We start from the raw sequence: 22,339 nt of genomic DNA, 5'->3' as shown, positions 1-22,339 counted from the left end.
TGAAACAAAATGTAAAAAAAAAACTAGCCATTTGCTGATCATATGTTTCGAGCAAAAACTGTCCAGTTCCAATTGGTGTCCGGATGACTGGTGCATCTCTAATACCAAAACTCATTGCATGTTTCTTTAACTACATGCTGTCAAATAAACAACTATCCCTCAGTACACAGTAATTGTTCCTGGTTAAAGTATTAGTTCACTTTCAGAATGTCATCCAAGATGTCTTTCTTTCTTCACTCGAAAATAAATTAAGGTTTTTGAGGAAAACATTCCAGGATTTTTCTCCATACAGTGGACTTCAACAGGGACCCACAGGATGAAGGTCCAAATTGCAGTTTCAATGCAGCTTCAAAAGACTCTACTCAAACCCAGCTGAGGAATAAGGCTCTTATATCAAGGGTCTAACCACAAATGCTCATCTTGCAGGAGCTCTGCGATGCATTTCCATGACTTCAGGCATTACGTAGTCACTGTGGAAAGGTCACATGTGACGTAGGCAGAAGTACTACCAAACTCCATCTGATTTTCTCCTCCTACTTCAAAATCGTCCGACATCGTTATTTTACCTTTTTTTTGTAATGGGCATTTGATTTAGTCTTTGCACGTTTGCTTTTTAAACACTGGGTTGGTACTTCTGCCTATGTCACGCGAGTTGTGGATGCACATTGCAGAGCTAGTGCAAGACTAGCATTTATGGTTAAAGTATATACAATTTTTTTTTTTTTTTTTTTTTTAAATAAATAAAACGATATGAAGAAAAATCCTGAAATGTTTTACTCAAAAAAATCTTAATTTCTTTTTGACTGAAAAAGGAAGACATCAGGGTGAGTAAATTATCAGGAAATTTTTATTCTTTAAGTTTGAGTTAAACGTGAATGAATCACTCAGCTAGTAAGTCAGATTTTAATCAGCTCTGACTGATTCATGTCTTCTTTTGAAGAATCGACTTAGATCTACATAACACTACCACAGTATTTTACTACGGTGTTCCATCCACGTTAGCCAAAAGTCATGAAAATCATTCGGTTCCATTTTTTTAAAAATTGGAACCATTTCTGAATATTGATGAATCCTTTCTGTCCCTCTCTGTTAGTCCCTTTCTCCTGCTTTACTCTAATATCCCCATGGACTTGCTGTTGGGCTGCCTGCCCAGTCCAGGATCCCCTCCCTTTCTTAATGGAGTGTCTCAGCTCTGCAGTCGTTTAGTGTCATTAGGGCTGCCCTGCTCCTCTGAGGCGGCAATGTGAGACGTGTGGAGCATGCAAGACGTGCTCCCCAGCTGTGGCTGCCGGCACCGGCACAGAGAGAAAGGATGATTCCCGGTCTCGCTTAGCTCCCGAGAGACACATTAAAGTGACGCAGTCAAAAAACTCTCAGTCGGTGTTCATTGTTTAGTTTACGTTGAGTTTATTTTGACGTGCTTTAGATAAGCATTGTTTGTGTTGTGTGACTTCTTCACTTGTTTTGACATGGTGTTTTCACTTGGTCAAATCGAAGCAACACAAGATTGGCACTTGTTGTGTTTGTACCAAAGCACTGGTGATGGACTTTTGTTTTCTGTTTGCGTTATGTTAAGTGGACAATTTTTTACCAAAGTAGCTGAGAAAAAGCTGCTAAATAAATGTAATTTGTTGAGTAATGTTGCCATCTCTTACCCAATTTCACGATGTTGCAACATTGTTAAACCATTTTGAAATCTGTTTGATCAGCTCTCAACATTTTGATGAGTTTCACAAAAAAGTGAAAAACTTACCTTTAAGTGATCTTGGTAAGGTTAATGCTTTTTGCCCTCTCGTTTGACCTTTCCCCCCTTCCCTTCCCTCCAAGCTTCAATCAGCCTGTGCGTCATCATGTTTTCCTCTTCTGGCTCCTGCTTGTGCCAGCCTTTAATCTGCTCGAATCTCTGTGCTCAGGGGCTTCCTGAGAAATGGTTTGTATCCAGAGATGCAGATCGTTGCCCGTTTAATGACCCCATGCCACCTGAACGACGTCCCCTTGCACCCCTTTGTCCTGTCTGTAAACTGTTTCTAGGGGAGCATGTTAATGTGAACATGCCGTCCCTGAACCGGACAGACATTTCCAGCGCTGTCCCAGTGGTGCATCAAGACTGAATAGTTTTTTCCACATTCTCGCTGGGTTATTGTTGGTGGTGCCACAACATAGTTGGGTTTGTGTGTCCCTGGTTGCCATTTTGCAGGCAACAGATCAAAGCTGGCATTGTTTAGTTGTCCATTTGTTTGGCTTACTTTTAGAAAAGAGTCTTTCCTTACCGGTAAGGTCAAGGGTGGCTCAGGTCAAAGGGATGTAAAGAGAAAGAAAACTAGAAAAGCTATTACACGGCATTCATTTTAATGACCTTTGAATTCCAAATAGATTCTAGTTGAAAAATAACATTTAAAATGATCTGTTTCTAGTGATTTCCTGCTTTAGTGCTGCTTATCCATACAGGTGATGTGTCTCTCATTGACTCGTACTGTATTGCAGATTCCTGGTGCACAGGACCTGGTGGACTTCTCTCCTGTGTATCGCTGTTTACACATCTACACTGTATTGGTGAGTATGTCTTGTTTGTGATCTGTTTTATTTCAGGTTTGATTTGTCAGATTTTTTTTTCCTTCAGAATATGATCCTCTGTGTTGGCCCTCACACTTACACACATAACCTGCGCTTTGTTCCTCAAAGCCTCTTGTTGCAATGTGCGGTTCTCAGAGAGAAAATGTCTTGTGTTTTCAGAATATGTTCATGAAAATGTGAGTTTGTGTGAACGAATGTGTGTTTTTAGTGTGTATGAGTTGTTGTAAAATTAGAGATGCACCGATTGCAATTTTCTTGGCCGATTCTGATATCTGATTTTTTGGAAGTGTGACTTGCCGATACCGATTTTGCTGATTCCGGTTTTCTCTCTAAGAACTATAGCATATACAAACAAAAATCTATGCAGATTTCAATGCAAGAAATATTTACATAATAAAATAAATTATTAAACATTACAATTCCCCCAATCTGGACTAAGTTACAGATTTTCTTTCACTTAAGCAACTCACAAAATAAAGTGCTCTGTGACTGGAAAGAGGAAGAAATAGTTAACTTAAAATGAGTTGCTGTATGTAACAAAACAGATGTCATTTCCCACTGTTTATAAATGGTCATTTTTTCCCCCTAACCTTATTAAATGTGTCATCTTTCACATCAAATTCTTACTCTGTTTCAATTAATTCAGTTAGCATAATAAGAAACTGTACAGTTGTTACCATTCAAATGAAATTAGTATTAACAAACTCTACCTTTCCACTGCTGAGGAAACAGAAGCTGCATCTGAAGTGTTATTAGATGCATTTACACAGACAGTTTGATGAAGCTGAGGTGCCATAAATGCATTTACACTGCAATTTCAAATTCATAAATCATTTTATAAGATTAATGTTTTACATATTTTTTTAAACATACAAATAAATGTTGAAAAAATGCAATGATACTTTTAAATATGACTAAACCACCAGTAGGTGGTGGCAAATGTCCGTTTTAATGTGAGTCATTTATTCATTCATTCAACCAATTTATTCAAACGGCTGATTCATTCAGAAACAAGGCAAGCGACTGTCCTTATGAACGGGCCACTGAATCATTGACTCACTGGACTGAAAACAGTCAATATTTTGTCTAAAATCTACAGGTGCTGGTCATATAATTAGAATATCATCAAAAAGTTGATTTATTTCACTAATTCCATTCAAAAAGTGAAACTTGTATATTATATTCATTCATTACAGACTGATATATTTCAAATGTTTATTTCTTTTCATTTTGATGATTAGAGCTTACAGCTCATGAAAGTCAAAAATCAGTATCTCAAAATATTAGAATATTTACATTTGAGTTTGAATAAATGACCATCCCTACAGCATAAATTCTGGGTATTTCTTGTTCTTTGAAACCACAATAATGGGGAAGACTGCTGACTTGGCAATGATCCAGAAGACGAACATTGACACCCTCCACAAAGAGGGTAAGGCACAGAAGGTCATTACTGAAAGGTGTGGCTGTTTACAGAGTGCTGTATCAAAGCATATTAAATGCAAAGTTGACTGGAAGGAAGAATTTGGGTAGGAAAAGGTGCACAAGCAACAGGGATGACCTCAAGCTTGAGAATACAGTCAAGCAAAGCCGATTCAAACACTTGGGAGAGCTTCACAAGGAGAGAACTGAAGCTGGAGTCAGTGCATCAAGAGTCACCACGCTCAGACGTCTTCAGGAAAAGGGCTACCAAGCCACTTCTGAACCAGAGACAACGTCAGAAGCATCTTACCTGGTCTGTGGAGAAAAAGAACTGGACTGTTGCTCAGTGGTCCAAAGTCCTCTTTTCAGATGAAAGTAAATTTTACATTTCATTTGGTAATCAAGGTCCCAGAGTCTGAAGGAAGAGTGGAGAGGCACAGAATCCATGTTGCTTGAAGTCCAGTGTGAAGTTTCCACAGTCAGTGATGATTTGGGCTGCCATGTCATCTGCTGGTGTTGGTCCACTGTGTTTTCTGATGTCCACAGTCAACGCAGCCATCTACCAGGAAATTTTAGAGCACTTCATGCTTCCTTCTGTTGACAAGCTTTATGGAGATGCTGATTTCATTTTCCAGCAGGACTTGGCACCTGCCCACACTGCCAAAGGTACCAAAAGCTGGTTCAATGACCATAGTATTACTGTGCTTGATTGGCCAGCAAACTCGCCTGACCTGAACTCCATAGATTCTCTATTGTCAAGAGGAAGATGAGAGACACCAGACCCAACAATGCAGATGAGCTGACGGCCGCTATCAGAGCAACCTGGGCTCTCATAACACCTGAGCAGTTGCATGATTACGTAAAAAAAAAATTAAAATCACCATGGCCAAAACATAACTTAATTTGAAGTCAAAAAGGTCACATGCACTTTAGTTCTCGCTGAATATTTTTCAGTGTGATTTTTTTTTTTTTTTTTTTTTTCATCTTTGTTTTATAAATTGCCTTTATCTGGATATTAGTTGTTTTTCACATCGTATTTCTAATTACAAAATTGCAATATTTGACTAAATAATTACTTTGAGTTTTTTTTTTTGGTCCAAATCATGCAGCCCATAATTGATTAATTTCTCTTTATAAGTACATCTGTTAATCCATGCTAGCTGGTGATTTTTAAATCAAAGCAGTTAGCACAGTTGCTTGTTGATGACTTTGCTGAAATTTGCCAGTGGAAACTGCTCCATAGTTTACCAGCATGTTCTCCACCCAAAAGTACCCTGGAATGTTTCCTGCACAAACAAATATTGCATTTGACACAGCCACATGTAATGAAAAACACTTTTTAAATGCATCACTGTTAATTTATTACCTATTAACTTACTAGACACGCATCTATGGAGTCAAGAGTCTTTAAACTGTTTGTTTTTGTAGTATGCTTCAATACAACCAATAATTGGGTGCAGGTCTACGTGCTTGGGTGGGTATTTCAGTTTTTTTTTTTTTTTTTTAATGTGAATACGCACATGTTTGTTTTCGGAGTGTACGTGCTGACAGCTCCTCATGAAGACTCCCGAATTGTTTGAGTTGGTGGAATGTCACTTTTATGACCCTCCAGCCTGTAAATTTCAAGTGTGAGCAGACAAACTGTCATTACTACAATGGTCTTTGTAATGGAAGTGAGAATGGCATGCTGGGGAATCGGGGTAGGGAGGAAGTCTTTAAAGTTCACGTCTTGCCCTTTTTTGACCAGTTCTGGAGACCAGGTCTAGGAGCCGTCTGAGGACGCAAAGGAAAGGGAGGAAAAGTAAAGGACAAGAGTTGTTTGAAAGCGACCAGGGAGTCATAGAAGGGACACACACAAACACTGTTTTGAGGTTATAGGAAAGAAAGCAAACAAATGAGAAGAGATCCCCGATAAACGAGTCGATGGGTTTCTTTTTAAGAAGGAATGTTCGAGTTTTTGTTTCCTTTCCCTGGTGACCCTTGAGTCACCTCAGACCCTGGGAAATCACACTGCTTACTTATACAAAAACAATCAGAATTGCACTTTATATGTCCCTGAAGGACTTTTTTGTTTAAACGGTGAGCACACACTCTTGAATGCCCGTGTTTGAATGCACATATGGCAGATACTTCCCATTCACTGTATATTCACTGTCCTGAACGCCCCCACAGGAAGGAAGTTGTTGAGGCTGTTGTATGTTTATATGGCGATCGGCCTTAGTGTGACATCGCTCCTGATAATTTAAACAAACTTTATGTAAACACGGCTACTTGCTACTGTAAAGAGTGAGAGGGGCAGAGAGACACTTATGGAAGGGAGGGAAATGAGTCAAATATAGAAATTGTTCATGACCTTGGTGCTGTACATGTACAATGGCCCTTTTTTTTGGGTCTGCTCTGACTTCTGAGCTGGCTGCACTCCAGATGGCCCGAGCTGGGAATCGGCAGGAGACGCTGAGGGGGTTCACCTGGGTTTCCTTCATACCAGAGGGTTGTGACCCGGCCACGGTGTCCCTTGCCTTGTTGTTTTTTTGTGAATGTGTGTATGCGTGTGAGACAGTACAGGCCTGTGAGGCCTGGAACTATAAGTGTGGAGCTGCTGCGGAAGTTGAACTCCCGTTGGAAAGTCAAGCTGAGGGATGGAAAGAATAAGGATGGAGAAAGAGAACAGGACAAGGAAGAGGTCAGAGTGCCAGAGGGTACATCCTGTTCTTTGGTCAAGTTTGGCTTGAAAAACTCAAATTGAAGACAATGTGTTTTAAGTATTTCTTCACACTGCCGTCAAACAATTGACATTTTTATGAATCTGCAGATAATAAAGTTCAAACGGACAGAGGAAAAACATTATCCCTCTGGAGTGATGGAATTAAAAGAGAAACAGCGGACTGCAATAGAATAGAAAACAGAAAAGAGGAAGCAAGCATGAGTTGCTGAAAGTGTGACCTCTATGCCTCAAGGTCTTGCGCTTACCATAAATGCTTATTGTTTTTGCATTGCCAGAAAACAGCCAAACTGAAATGGCATTTTCCTTTTAAACCAGTCTGACCTCAAATGCAGCCACTGAGATTTAATGGCGCTATTGTGTCAGAGATCAGAGGCTGATGGAGATCTCAAGGGGTCACAGTTACCTCTGTTTGCTCAGTTTTTTTATTTTTATTAGAATGTATTGATGGTTGATTTAGTAGGATTTTGCACAAGAATACATTTATTGAATGATCAACGTCTTTAAAGCAGCACTTGAGTCCATTTTCTGGACCAGAACATCTGAGAGAGATTAAATTCTGTTCTATTACTTTCTCTCTTACTCTCCTGTACCGTCTTCCAGCTCAAACTCCTCCTCTTTACCCCTGACAGAACTTAAGGTCTGAACAGTGTCTCAGTTCTCTGACAGTTCTGGTCTGTGTTCTGATCAGTGTAAACACAGGCTGGTTTTGATGGGCCAGCTGCAGTGGGAAACTGCAGGAGAAGGAGAACCACAGTTCAGGCCTCCGTCCTACTTCTCCGACCCAGAGAACCACACCCAAAATTCAGCTGGCCAACACAGATGTATCCGTCACTGTCTTTATTAGTGGAGCTCTGGAGATCTGAGGCACCAGATCTTTGTGGAGGGAAGTTCAGCTGAACTTTAGTGCGCAACTTTCTTCGATAGTTGATGTTGGCACTGTCCTCCTTTGATTTTGACTGTTTAGGTTAAGGAACATCTATAAGAGATGGAGCGTTTGGACACAATTAACTGGGTTTAGACTGCAGTTGGTAGACCTGCTCTTCTCAGTCCTAGTAACCGCAGAAGAGCTTGCATAGCCAACAGGATGGACACACTCGGTTAAATTCCCTTCACACAGAACATGGCATCCTTCTCAAACATCCTTTTTTCCTTCTCCAAAATTTCTTTTTAAGGATTCTGAGGTAATACACATCCTGCTCCAAAGAGTCAGTGTCGTCAATGACCGTATATTGTGTAGGAGTCATTTTGCCCCACTGTGGACTGTTCAGTTTTGTGGAAGCTACTTTAAATTATAGGCAGCTTAGAGTTTGACAAGTTGCAGCTTCAAAGTAGAGTGGTTATGAATCATTGAATCCAATTTTTTTAATAAGTTGATGAATTAACCCACTGGCTAAAATGAATCAGACTTCCCAGCACTTTTTGTGAGAGAGAAAATGTAGCATTTGGTGTTGAGCAAGTTACTTTCTTCTTATGTTCCTCACTGAATTGTTTCACCTTCTGTCTTTCATTGTGCTCTGAAGGCCTCTGTGGTCAAAGCAGAATATCGGTTCGATCCCTGCTGTTATTAAAGGTTTAAGGTTGTTCTGAAGTCATTCAAATTTATATAATGCTTTTCCATTTCTGTGCCCACTTTTTTCTCCTTCAATTCTTATTTCTCAAACCTTATTCTTCCCCACACATCATTACATTTGGGTGGTCTGGGTTAACTATTTGGGCTTTGTAACCAAATAATTACTGGTTTAAACCCTTGAGGGACTCCGTATTACTATTGTGCCCTTACTGAAGACTCTTGCATAATGAGTATGCTGTAATTCGCTGTAGCATCAACTAAATGACAAGGTTGTAGACTACAACTCTATTCAAAAACCTAGTGAGCTTCCTTCATAGACAGCATTTAAGTCATCATAAGTTCACCAACATCCTGCAAATCCTGCATTGATTTATTCAGTGCAAAAAGTCATTCAAAATGGTAGACAAAGTAAAAGTTGTCTACTATGAATACTCATTTTATTCAATGCAGACAATTCTATTAAAATACATTAAAAAGATTTTTATTGTCAAATTAAATTATTGTAAAATTTGTTAAATTGAATTAAAAATGCACTATTAAAAATATCCCATAAAATATTTAGTAAAAAACTGGCAGCTTTGGTTGCTAGAAATTTACTGTAAAAAACAAAATGGCATATACTTGCAAGAAAACAAATTTGCCAGTATTTTACAGTAAAATGGCATACGATGTGAAGACATTTGCATAAAAAAAAAAAAAAAAAATATTACATATATTGCAATAAGTAATTTTTTTCTGTTAAAAAAATTCTTTACAGTGCATTATTTCTGGTTATGTGTTTGCTTGCTGTATCACTTTATTAGCTTAGCAATCTCAAACTCTAATGGAGTTAATTGACATTCAAGTCTGTCTGTGGACTTCAAATGAGGAGCTCTATTAGTGTGTCACACAGTGTTGCAACTACTTAGATTGCGGACCAGCAAAAAAGCTCGCTAGATCTGACACAGAGCTTATATCTCACTTTTGTTATTTACAAAATAGTTCTGTGTGGTCAAGTCTTGTCCTGTTTTATTATCTTTGTAGAAGAGGTACAGGCACCCGCTCTGGCTAGATAAATTCAGAGGCCCTTGACCGGAAGTAACGATAAGTCCCACCGCACTGCAGCTGTTTTATGTTTTTATCTATGTCGCTCTGTGCATTACAGTGTTGTTTCTGCACTCTGTTCTGACCGGGACGTGTGTGCATGTGTTGGTGTCATGCCCGAATAGACTTTGATAAGCAGTCTGTGTTAGGCGGACAGGAACTGCACTCTGGGTTTCTGGAAAAAGTATCAAATCTTTAAGCGGTGAATGTGGGCCTTTGTTTTTAGACCACAAGCCTCTGGTGTGCTGTATTCTGAATCGTACTATGAGATTAGGCGAGAGAAAGTACCTGATATGCTCTTATTTGAAGTTTAGCGTGGCCTCTGTAAGCGAAAATCTGTTTTCCTGTGTCAACTGCTCCTCTTAGTCATCACCTCTCCTCTTTCGTTCCTCCGTCTTAAATGACTGGTACTCAGTGGTCACAGAGCTGTTTACAAAATGAGAGTCATTCCTGTTAGTAAACAGCCTTATTCTCACTCAGGTGTTTAGAATGTGTGTCTGCTTTACCCAGGGTGCCCGGGACACTTTTGAGAACTACTACAGGAAGCAGCGGCGGAAACAGGCCCGACTAGTGCTGCAGCCTCACTCTAACATGGTATGCCATCACTCAGCCTGAGCACATGCTTTATCTGACTGTCTGTTTTACAACTTTCAGTCATATTCACTGCAGCACCCCCAATCACTAACATCACCTCAAATAAACTCTCAGGAACTGTGAGGTAAGCCGTTACATAACGTACAAGTTTCTGCTTATTTGAAAATTGATGCATACAAGAAACTTGACATGTATAGTTAATTTAGGGCCTGAAAATTAATATGTAGATTTTTTTATATATAACAACGATTGGAAAAGGATGTGGAAACACCGTTCCAGTTAAAATATAGCTCATTTGTTGAACACTGAAGTTTTCCTTATAGCAGAGCTGAATTGTACATATTTTCCGAATTTCATTCTAGTTTCTGTTTTTTAATTGCTGTGCACTTAATGTCAGTATATTAAGTGGCACAACTGTTTTGAATTGATAATAAGAAATTACATTTTACAATGAATTAAAACAGAAAAAAGTTATTTTGGATTGTAATAGTATTTCACAATATTACTGTTTTATTATGATCAAATAAGTGCATCCTTAGTGAGCATAAGATTTCTTTCAAAAATATTAAAACATTTTATTGTCCCTATTTTTGACTGGTAGTGTATGTTAGAGTTGTACAGGTATGTTGTTATTTGGTCCATAATATGACTTATTATTGAGGTAATAGAGGTAACATTCTTTCAAAGAAGTAATTAATTCTGACACAAATTAAAAAACGTTTTAAGGTCGTAATTTTGTTTATTCCATAAATAATAAAAACCTTAAAAAGAGCTGTAATAGTAGACTGCTCAGTTAACTGATGTTCATAAACTCTTCTTTCTCTTTCTTTTGGTCTCCAGCATGAAACATTAGAGGGGTACAGGCGCTACTTCAATCAAATTGTCGGGTAAGTGCAGTGCACATTTTGTTTTGAATGGCCAAATTAACAGAAAATCAATTATACATGCTTACTACGTTCATTTTTAATATAGAAGAGAATTAAAACAGCCGAAGCCTTTTTTTGGCTTAGCGTTCAGACCCTCCCTTTAGCCAAATGCTCCCTTTCCTCTGGCCCTTCCTGATTCTCCATCCCAGTGCTGCCGAAAAACACTTTTAGCTTTAGAATTTATGGTTCTGGAGATGTGGAGTGGCAGATTGGTGTTATTCCGAGCGTCTGAAGGGGAATATCGGAAAGGCTGGTGTCTGGAATGGAAGCTTTTACAAACATCCTAAGTGGCACAAAAAAGGCTTAGGGCACTCGCACAGTGGGATCTCTGGGATTTTTTTGGGAATGTTGCTGGGATGTTCAATGACTGATGCTTTTTTGTGCTGGAAAGCCTAATTGTGCCCATTTGGGATATTAATGACGTAGTTTAATGATATGTTTTCCTGTGATGTTATAATGTACTTACTGTTTCTCTTTCATACCCTTTCCAACATTCTTTAATTTGTTCCTGTATTTCCCTGTATATATCCTGCAGTTTTTTTGTAGTGGAGGACCACGTCTTGCACACCACACAGGGCCTGGTAAACAGGGCTTATGTGGAAGAATTGTGGGAGCTGGCCCTTTCAAAGACCATTGCAGCCTTGCGTACACATTCAGTATGTATGCACACTACACTCCTAACATACACTAAGCAAGCTGAGCAGTAGAGCTGTTCAATTGAGACATCATCATTTTATGGCCAGCCTGGAAGGGTAATGGCCTCCCTCTCGAGTTTCTGATGTGTTTTTAGGATTGTGGTTTTCTAGAACGATAAGGTGTGCGGTTACCATTACTTGAAGATACTATTGTGTTTTTTGTTATTTACAATGTAAACTACCATTCAAAAGTTTGTGGTTGGCAGGATTTTTTAAATGTTTCTGTAAGAAATCTGTTATGCTCCTTAAGGCTGTAAAAACAGTAATTTTGTAAAATATTCTTACAATTTAAAATATCTGTTTTTGCTCCCGAGATGTATTCCTGAGATGGAAAAGCTGAATTTTCAGAAGCCATTGTTGCATGGTCCTTCAGAAATACCTTTTTCATGATTCTTTGACAAATAGAAAGTTCAAAAATTTGAAATAGATTTTTTTTTTTTGTAACAATGTAAAAGTCTTTACTGTCACTTTTGATCAATTTTAATGCATCCTTGCTGAATAAAAGTAATAATTATTTCAAAAAGAAAAAACGATACTACATTTTTAACAATAGTGTAAATTACGCACAGATTTACCTTACATGTTTACAAGTTTGAAACCATTGTGTAATTCAAAAATATAATTAGTAAGTTCCGTTTGTCAGAATAATTAAGTGCGCATCTTTGTGGTATTTGTTGTCCTTATGTAGCTAGCAAACTTTACTATTACATTAAAAACACTATTCTTAAATTTCAGAGAGTACCCTAATCCTCTTCTGGGTTCTAGGACTACAACTGAACAGCTCTTTTGAAAAGATATCTTTTTCTTGCGTTTTTGTCAGGTAATCTAAATCCTTGTGCTGTTCTTCCTCTGCTTCTGATGTAATCCATCACTCTCTCTCTCTCTCTCTCTCTCTCTCTCTTGTGTCTCCATAGTCTTATTGCACTGATCCAGACCTGATATTAGATCTGAAGAATCTTATTGTGCTGTTTGCAGACACACTGCAGGTGAGTGTGGTAGTACCTAATGATAACATTTAAGAACTTCGGGTGTCACTGGATAAGATTGATCAAATTAAATATGTTAATTACTATACGTAGTTATAAATAATCACATACAAAAATATTTTCTGAGAAAAGAGAATATAATTATTGTAATTATATATAATATTTTGACAGACAATAGACATTGTAGTGCTGTCAAATCGATTAATCGCGATTAATTGCATCTAAAATAAAAGTTTGTTTACATAATGTATACTGTGTATGTTTACATGTGTATTTATAAATACACATACATGTATATATTTAAATTTATATATGGTTTATATGTAAATATAAATATATTACATATGTTTCTTAAATATATACATGTATGTGTATATATTTATATATACATGTAAATATACACAGTACACAACTTTTGGACCCGATTAATCGATTTGACAGCACTAGTATGTTGCTTATTTTATTTCCATATATTTAATCATAATATCAAGTGTAAATGTATAAAGACAATTTCATCCTGTTTTTTTGCTTAGTTGCATTCATTAGCTTCCTGTTTTTAACTGAAATGGATATTATCCACCCCTCCCTGATCTTCCCCTCTCTCCCTGCAGGGTTATGGTTTTCCAGTGAACCAGTTGTTTGATATGTTGCTGGAGATGAGGGATCAATATGGAGAGGTCCTGCTGAAAAAGTGGAATCAGTCCTTCAGGTGCTTTCTGCCTTCTCTATCTCTCATTTGAGTAAGGATAATGATGATTTGGTTATCACCTTATGACCCTTGAGAAATCCATACTGAAGGAATTACACTAATAGGGTTATGTCCAAATCAACTTAAATCAGATTGTGTTTACTGTACGTCATTTGTTCTGTTCTTCAATTCAATTCTTGGTAACCACACCCATTTTTTAATGAAATATCCAGTTTTAATGCCCTATATCAAACTACCATTTAAGGAAATTGCCTGAATATGATACCTGTAGTGCTCAGAGATTTATATTTGCAGAGGTTGTGGATTGCAGGACGGATGAAGGACAGGGAAATTTGGTCAGGCCAAACCATCTAAAATCACTAATCAAATTATCCCCATATGACTAAATCATATTGCTTGAAGGACAAATATTTTCTTCTTTTTTTTTGTGCCGGGATCCCTTTAAAAAGCATTTAATCCAAAAAATGTCAATTCGTTGTCGAAAAAAATATGCTCCATGGAGTGAGATGGTTACGATTTGTTCAGCTGAATCTTAATCTTAGCAGATGACATGGAAAGGTTGTTGTAACCTTGCTGGAGTCATTTTTCATTCCCTGTCAGAGACACTTGACTCACTCCATAAAAGAATGATGCTTTGGACTCTTTGTATGGCTCGGAATGTCATTACTGTGGGAACAGGCATTCAAGGAGATGTGTTATGTGTGTTTGCTATGACTGAGTTACACAAACACAGACACACTGCTCTTGAGTCCAATAAATGGTTTTTAGATTATTTAGTCGTCTTTAATATCCTGCTCTTGCCCTCAGGTTTATGATCAGTTCATCTGTGAAGTCAGGTCTTTTTCCCCTCACACTTATTCTGTTTATTCAGACAAATCTTGGATCAGGACAACTATAGCCCCATTCCCGTGGCGTCCCCTGAAGACTACCAGCGAATAGCAGGCCAATTCCCTTTCCAGGATCCAGAGCTCGACAAGGTGAACATTAGGCACATAAGAAAGCTTTTATCCCACAGACTTTCTCACAGATTCCCTCAGTTACACACCCTCCGGTCTCCTCAAAGACACAAATATCCTCCTGCTGTCCAAGAAGTTGATTACTAACATGCGCATACTTGAGCTAAGCCATACATTTGAATTCTCCCATTGACGTCAACAAGAACTACTGCCCAATACTGTTATAGTAATCAAGGATGCTACCTTTCTTGGTGATACTTGCAGCTGTTCTTTTTCATGTAATTAAGCTGTCTTTGTGTTTTCTTTATAAAGGAAATCTCTCAGTGTGTTCTATCAACAGCATTGTCAATAGTTTTCGTTTTGAGCAAAAAATTTGATTGCATTTAAAGCACTTACAATGGAAGTACACATGTCAAGGCATCTGTTAAAATGCACTCCAGAACCAGAATTGTCCAACTAGAAAAGTAGTCCCACACCAAAAAAAAGATTCACATTTCTGATTTGAAACCCTTTAGAACACCTGCTCTGTGCTGTGCTGTAATTTACTGTATTTATTTACTTACTCTTATAATTATTCTAAACAGATGCCTTTTCCGAAGAAGCTGCCATTTTCTGAATTTGTGCCTAAAGTATACTCGCAACTCAAAGAATTCATCTACGCCTGCCTGAAATATTCTGAGGACTTGCACCTTAGGTAAGAGCGTGCAAACACACTTTAAACTGTTTCACACCTGCGTATATAATTCTCCCATCCAAATGTTCTCATTAGCAAATCATGCTGCCTGGATGCCAGTTTACATACCTATTTTTGAACGGGTGTTTTTTTATTATTTTTAACCTTTCATTCTTTTGCTATGAAGTCACTAAACCTGCCCCATTGTCTTTGCCTATCCCCTAGAGTAGCCGCTGAACTTCAGAGAGGAAGTTCCAACGGCACCAAACAGTTTCTGTGTGTTTTCCTAATTAATTGCATGCTTGGTGCTAGTGGGTGTTATTTCAAGGAATTTCTCCCAGTGTTGACTGATCTCTGGTCAGTTTATGAGTTCTTAGAATTACTGATGAGGTTGCCAGATGCGCCGAGCTGTTTAGTGTGGCCTACCCTGAATTCCCAGTCTTCAGACTGTTGGACAGAATAAACGGCTCTGTGAAATGGCGCTTCAGTATGATCTCCCTTTATGATATTTCTCAGAAGAGAAGTCAACTTCACAAATGTACAAAACAAACAGTTGTGAAAAAAGCACTTTTGGATTTCCCAATAAATGACTAAAGACCTGTTTAGCAACCTGTTATATAACGTCAGAGAGTGAACTTAATTTAATAAGGCAAGTATTGCTATTCTTGTTGCTCATACTTAGGATGCCCTGTGTATTAACTTTTTAGTGACTTGCTCGTCTAATCGAAATTTAAATTTGAATCCAGACTGTATTTAGGGAGCAGACTTGACAGAATGGATTTTCACCACTATAATCTAGTTATTCATTTATCGACTAAGGCCTGTTCACAATGAGAACAATACATAGAACCATTATATTGTTAAAATTGCTTTAACTCCAATAATAAAAAAGTCCACAATTATGACAAAAACAATCAAAATCAATCTGACAATCCACAATTTTTTTTCCCCCTTTCTTTTTTTGAAAATAATACTTCTGTTCAGCAAGGACAAATTTAATTAATCAGATATGTAAGATATTTGTTAAAAAATACTTCTGTTACAAATAAATGATGAGATTTTAAACTTTCTATTAAAGAAAAAAGACTGCTAAACATGTCAAATTTTCCATCACAGAAATTAATTAAATTTTAAAATGTATTCAAATAGAGAACAGTTATTTTATATTCAAAAATATAAAAATCAAAAACATAAAAAAAATGTACTTGACCCCAAACGCTTGAACTGAAGCATATGTTTACAGAACGTAACTGTGGAGCTCACTTAAGCCGGGCTCACACTACAGGAGTTTTAAAATCCTAACCGATTATGAAATCTGGTTGCAGCACACACATAAGGAGAATCTTTGCAGATTATCTTCCCTCAAATCTTAAACATGCACACACTACAACATTTTAAATTCGTGGCCCATCACACACTACAAGATATTATTAAGATTATCATTAGCGCCTCGCATGATCTCACGCAGCAGCTCGTCAGCAATGTTTACATGTGTTAGCTAGCCTGCTAGCAGCTTTCACTCACCCTGTGCATTCAAAACTGAGGCGATTTCACCTCAGCGCTTCTCTTTCTCCTTACGGTTGTGATACGTGTTCGACACATTATACAGACAATCGTGTTACTACAAAACTTCAAGAAGCAGTTTCCTCTGTCTCCACTATTCAACGGAGCCGTACAGCAGCTGTTTTGCGGTTGCGCATTGGCTGTTATAAGTGCTGACATAATCATATAGCCGTCATCATCCTAAATATCAAACATGTTTGATATGATCGGGGCGGCCCCGATTTGTGTGCTAGAGGATCGGGAGGTGCAAAGTTCTATCGGTGAACGCCTCACATTACCAGATAATCCGCGCCGAACATCGGGACCGATCGAGGTGCTCGACAAGATTTTCCCTCCGATTCTCGGGAGGGGGAAATCGGGGCTAAATCGGGCAAAAAATCCTGTAGTGTGAGCTAGGCATTATAATAAAGGGAACATTTTTGTCAATTGGAATCTATGCTTATATAGTTATTTCTATAGCCTTTGCGTCACTAAATAAATAGACATGTTTAATTTGGACACACATGGTTATCCATTACATTTTTCAATAGTGCAGCTTAAAATACAGTAGTTTTAAAGATTTATTTCCCCAAGCTAAGTACTGTACTCACGCAGGATTCAAATTCTGGGTCACCTCTGTTTAGGACCAAATATTCAACCTTTGTATTAAAATCTCCAACCATTAATCTCCCAAACACCCCTTAACCCCAGTCACGTTGTGTTGTGATCTGATATCTCACCCCATCTCCTAAACGGAACAGTAGGTCAAGGGGTCGGGGCTAAAGGTCACTGTCTGTAGAACAATCGTTGGCATTTCCGTCTGCCTCCTTCTGATTGAGACATGCACTAAGACGAGTCCTCCCGATTGTTATCGTTTGATGTTCTCGGTCTCTGGCTCTTTTTTTGAGCGCCCCTTCAGGTCTGGTTACCTAAGAAGCGGATGTCCCGGTTGGGTATCATAATCCTTGTGTGTATGTTTGTGTAGTTTTTCGGTGTGTGTTGCAGTTTAGAGGTTTACTGAGGAAATGGGGGAACATGATTCAGGACAGAGAACACGTAGAAACCTGCATCCTACCAAATTACTACTCCATTATCATCATCATTAGCGATTAGTGTCTGAGACACTGTCTAGCCAGCCAGACACTCTTAACAGTGTCGCCTGTAGAGTGGGCAGATAGATGATGCCCATGATAACAGTAAAAAAGACTGAAAAGGCTCATTGGCTTAATTTCAAGCAATGATTGCTCTGTCCAAAGACTACCTGTGCTGTACAAGTATTGTTTTTGGAGATACATTCTACAATCACTGCAAGAATGACTTTAAATGAGCAATAATACCTTTTTCCTGTCTGACAGAGTCTGTACTTGCTAAATTCTTCTAAACTGTCCAGATCCTGTAGAGAGTGTTGCTGCTCTGGACGTTGAGGGTGACTGCTTGGTTTATATCAGAGGTGTCAAAGTATTTGCAGAGGAGCCCAATCCCGTCTGCAGGATGATTTAAGGGAAACATTATGCTAAAAACATTTGAAACTATTAATTATATGAGTATTAGTCTCATTGTTGTTCTGTTGATTTGTATTATTCTATCTTTTTTCTTAGGACTGCCTAAATTGTGTTGTTAAAGCTTTCAACTGAAAGAAGCAGAACATTTCTTTTAATTTTGTGCAACATCACACATCTACACACGCCTTGCACACATCTTGCACACATCTGCCAAATGTTTGAATGTAACTTAAATCTAAGTTTGTGTGAAATGGATATGTACAAGTAAAATATTAGGAGTAAGAAATTAATTGTTTTCGTGTCTGCAATCGATAATTATTAAATGTGTTAAACCTACATTAGTAATACTGATTTGATGCTGTTAAAGTGTAACTGAGAAGCAGAACTCTAATCAAAATTGGGCCTAACATACACTGTATATTTTATTTTTTGGAGCTTTTCAATGTCCAATTTGTGTTAATAATTGGAAATATGTTTGAAGTTATTTAGCCAAGAACAGTGGTATTCTCTCTTTCTTGTCAAAGTTAATTGTTTGGTTAAATCTCCCTAATTAATAATTTTGTATAATTATTTAATCTGCAGGCATTCACACTGGTGAGATTTATTTGCTTGCAATTTTGCTCAATCTGGTCCTTGATTATAAATGAGACACCCTTAGGTAAGATAGAAAGAACATATAGGCCTAGATTCTGTCTGATCAATTGTGGCGTTCTGCGGTCAATTTTTTTTTGTCCAGTCATCACTAAACATTATCCTATGCATAGTGGTAAAATCCAAACATTGGCTTTTAAACTCTGTGGGATTAGTACTGAAAAAGAAGTCATTTAGTATTTTACATTTGTATTGTGTTTTAAAGGTGTCCATGCCATAATATAACACTGTATGTATGTTGGCAGAGGAAGTGGTCTCACTTTTATTGGGACCCCAACCAAGACTTTGGCTACTCACTGCCTCCTCACATTCACCAGTCATGTCCTTATGTGGTTTTTAGAACGTGGCTGATCCCCACGCTCAAATGTCAGTTAAAATTCAACAATAAACATTTGACCTCTTTTGGCTGCACTCGCAGGAGTCTGTGCTTCGGCGTGTGGGGTCCAGGGGCTCCAGATCAAGCCAAAATCCCCCATACACACAGCTAATTTAAGAATACTGTCAAATAATGTCTCGACTCGCTGGATCTTTTCGTATTTGACATATTTGTAAAAATGAATCCCTATTAGCACAAGTGCGATTGAGTAAGAGGGCAAGAGACAGCCAGATGGCGTTCAACCAGAGGTCTTGGATGATGGGGTCAGGATTCTGGGTGTATATGGAAGAGTGTAGAGAAAAAAAAACCCTGTTGCTATTGGAAACGGAAACCTATGACTGACACACCAAAGGAGCAAAGGAACAGCTCTGCATACTACCCAGACTAGTCCACCGGAGGCAATTAGTCTTTGTGGTCTCCCACCGCTAAATATTGATATGAGATGCGGTCAGAGGGGGAAGGAAGGGGCTCGAGTCCATGTGCAGGTGCCTGGAGACCAGACGTATGTGACTCCCCCCTTCCTAATGCATGTCCAGCGAACTTTAGACCTCCGTCACGAGAGCCACTTTACAAATGCGCATTTACCGTATTAACCTGAAGTTACCCTTAAGCTGAAGCTAGCTGTAATGTTACTCTTTGTGATGGTTGAATAGCTAACGAACATACGTTGTGTGCTAACTGATATGAGCCGTATCTGTCTCGCTTGATCCTTCTGTTTAGTTTTTCTTTTTCCAATGAAGTTAATTGGACATTTTCAGTCTCCGTTGGTTCCCTGCTCATCTGTTCCTCTCAGATCATTGTTTATCAGACTGAACCCCCACCCTAATTTTCACTGAAAAAGCGAGAGAGTTGAATGGATGAATAAATCAAATGTAAATGCCAGTAAAGCGTCTGTGTTTAATCAGACTACAATTTCTCTTTCTGTTTCGTAGCCCCCTCCCTCTTAAGATGAGGAATAGCCAGAGGCCTTTGGATTCATTCAGACACTGTCAGTTTCCAGATCGTCACAAAAAGACCAATGCCTCGATTTAAAGCCAGGCCTTTCTTTTTCACCCTAGTTGAGGTTCTGTACTGGGAACATTTCCATATTGTAATGTACAAATCAGAGCTATGTTATGGTAATCAACATCTGTAAACCGATGACCGTAACCCAGCATGCCATTTACTCAAATTTTGAACAAAACCAACACAGAAAATGTCTCACAGTCACCTAGAGTTTGCAGCGGGACAGTAGATGCTAATATTTTAGTCTGTATATTGGTCTGGAACAACTTGGATCGGATAGCACCTCCTTTTCTCTCTTTATGTCCTCCATCTCTCTGCTCCGTTTGGCTCTCCTCCTGCCAAGTCAGTGGAGGGAGCTCAGAGTTTTTTCCCCCTGCTGAGGAGAGGAACGTTTTTCAAATTCCTCCTCTGCTTTTCTCAACACAATGAGAGACGATTTAGTAATTTGTGAGGAATGCGTTTGTTGCCCAGATCGAGGGGGGAAAACTATTGCACCCTGGGCCTTGGCTCACATTGATGGACACGTTTGAGACATATTGTCCCTTTCTTTCTTTCTTTTGACTCTCTTCTTAATTATTTGTGAACCAATCTGTGGGGGGAAGTAGAGGAAGATGCAGCTGCAGCCGTACTAACGAGCGCTAGCCCCCTTTACTCCTCCCCACCCCCATCGGTCTTCAATAAAACAGAAGAGAAGAGTAAAGAAAAGTGATATCCCCCTTTTTCCCTCATGTTGATTTAAACCGTATATCTGTGTGTGGTTGTTCTCTGGTTTTTGGAACATGCGTTACTGAAACCCAGAGGGTGTTATTGGGCCCTGAAGAGTGGTTTTAAATCCAGCACATAGTCTGTGAGTGTTCATGTGTGTAGGCCTCTCCATCTTATTCACTGCATCTTTTTGGTTCCACTTTGTGCCTTTTTTTTCTCTCGGAGGAGGTGGAGTATTAAGGATTAAAGCACATAGGACACACTGTGAGTCAGAACTATGCTTATGTAAATCTGGACCACAAAAACATCTCGCTCGGCATTCTGCTCTCCATGTGTTGAGTCTGAAAGAAAATAATTTGCACCAAGTGTTGCTAGAAGTGTTCAATGAGACTAGTACCACAAAATGCATATATGGAAAATCTATATTTATATGTATATTACAGTAAGGTTAGATTACAGTTATGGTCAGATTTTTAATTTTATGGAAAGGAGTCTCTTAAGCACACCAGTGCTTCATTTATTTGATTAAAAATGCAGTAAAACCACTAATATTATTAAATATTATTACCATTTAAAATAACTTTTCTCTCTTAATGTATTTTAAAATGTAACTTATTCATGTGATGGCAATGCTGAATTTAAGCAGCATTACATGATCCTTTAGAAACCATTCTAATATGCAAATTTGGTGTTCAAGTAACTTTTTTTTTTTCTTATAATTATTACCTGTTGTGATACTTAATATTTTTGTGGAAACGGTGATACTTTTTTTTTAGAATTCTTAGATGAATAGAAAGTTCAAAAGTGGAACCGTGTTTATTTGAAAAACATTTTTTAACAATATCTTTACTGTCACTGTTTTTGTAAATAAGTCTTTACTGTCACTTTCTAATCAATTTAAATGCATTCTTGCAAAAAAAAATTATTCATTTATACAAAAAAACAAAACTGCTGACCCCAATCTTTCGCAGCTTAGACATTGAGCATCTCACTAATTTTTAAGGTCAGCTAATAACAGATTCTTGCTTATAAAAAAGGAAATAAGGGAATCCATTTTTTGTGCATGGAGCAGGACACAGCCCACTATTGGTACAATATGTCCCTCCAATCCTGAATATGTGGTTATGGATTTGCTTTATAGATATAAACATAAATATATATTTATAAAAATTTCTAATTAGGTGAATTTTCATGTTCAGCTCCACAGAAATTGATGACATGATCCGCAAGTCTACAAACCTCCTGCTCACACGAACCCTTAGCCACTGCCTACAGTATGCCATAAAGAAGAAAAACGTTGGACTGGCAGAGGTGAGGATCTTTTTTATTTTCATCCATCTGTTTCTGTGTTTATATGCCAACATCCATGTTGCTCTGATTGATGATGTATCAGTCCAGCCTCAACAGAGAGTCTGTATCTGGGCTCTCTGAATTCTACTTTTCTGCTCTTGAAAACTGGGAACCATTCTTTAAAAAAATTTAATTAAGTTTTTTAATAATGTTTTTTAATTACCAGCATTTTATATTATATATTTCATAATAAATAAATATATTGCATGTTATATTAAAGCATTAAATTGCACTCTTTTTTTAATTTTATTTTTACAGTTTGCAAGTTATAGCATGTCATTCTCTTATGAATAGT

At 38.0% G+C, this 22,339-nt stretch overlaps 1 protein-coding gene across 6 annotated transcripts in view; it reads left to right on the top strand.

Annotated features, from left to right (window-relative positions):
- The window catches only part of exoc6b (exocyst complex component 6B), a 98,567-nt gene that overhangs the window by 32,974 nt on the left and 43,254 nt on the right, over positions 1-22,339 (top strand). For 5 of the 6 annotated variants that reach the window (XM_058780611.1, XM_058780606.1, XM_058780608.1 and 2 more), the window contains exons 8-16: positions 2,485-2,553; positions 9,885-9,968; positions 10,809-10,855; positions 11,430-11,550; positions 12,504-12,575; positions 13,187-13,284; positions 14,156-14,261; positions 14,825-14,934; positions 21,894-22,005. In XM_058780611.1, coding sequence (XP_058636594.1) covers positions 2,485-2,553; positions 9,885-9,968; positions 10,809-10,855; positions 11,430-11,550; positions 12,504-12,575; positions 13,187-13,284; positions 14,156-14,261; positions 14,825-14,934; positions 21,894-22,005 — 819 coding nt within the window. The remainder of the gene's footprint in view (positions 1-2,484; positions 2,554-9,884; positions 9,969-10,808; positions 10,856-11,429; positions 11,551-12,503; positions 12,576-13,186; positions 13,285-14,155; positions 14,262-14,824; positions 14,935-21,893; positions 22,006-22,339) is intronic. The other variant, XM_058780609.1, reaches the window with a different exon arrangement.

The sequence above is a fragment of the Onychostoma macrolepis genome, chromosome 07 (assembly GCF_012432095.1).
Source record: "Onychostoma macrolepis isolate SWU-2019 chromosome 07, ASM1243209v1, whole genome shotgun sequence".
Lineage (NCBI taxonomy): Eukaryota > Metazoa > Chordata > Actinopteri > Cypriniformes > Cyprinidae > Onychostoma > Onychostoma macrolepis.
Note: the sequence above shows the minus strand (reverse complement) of the source record. Positions and strands in the feature narration are given on the sequence as shown.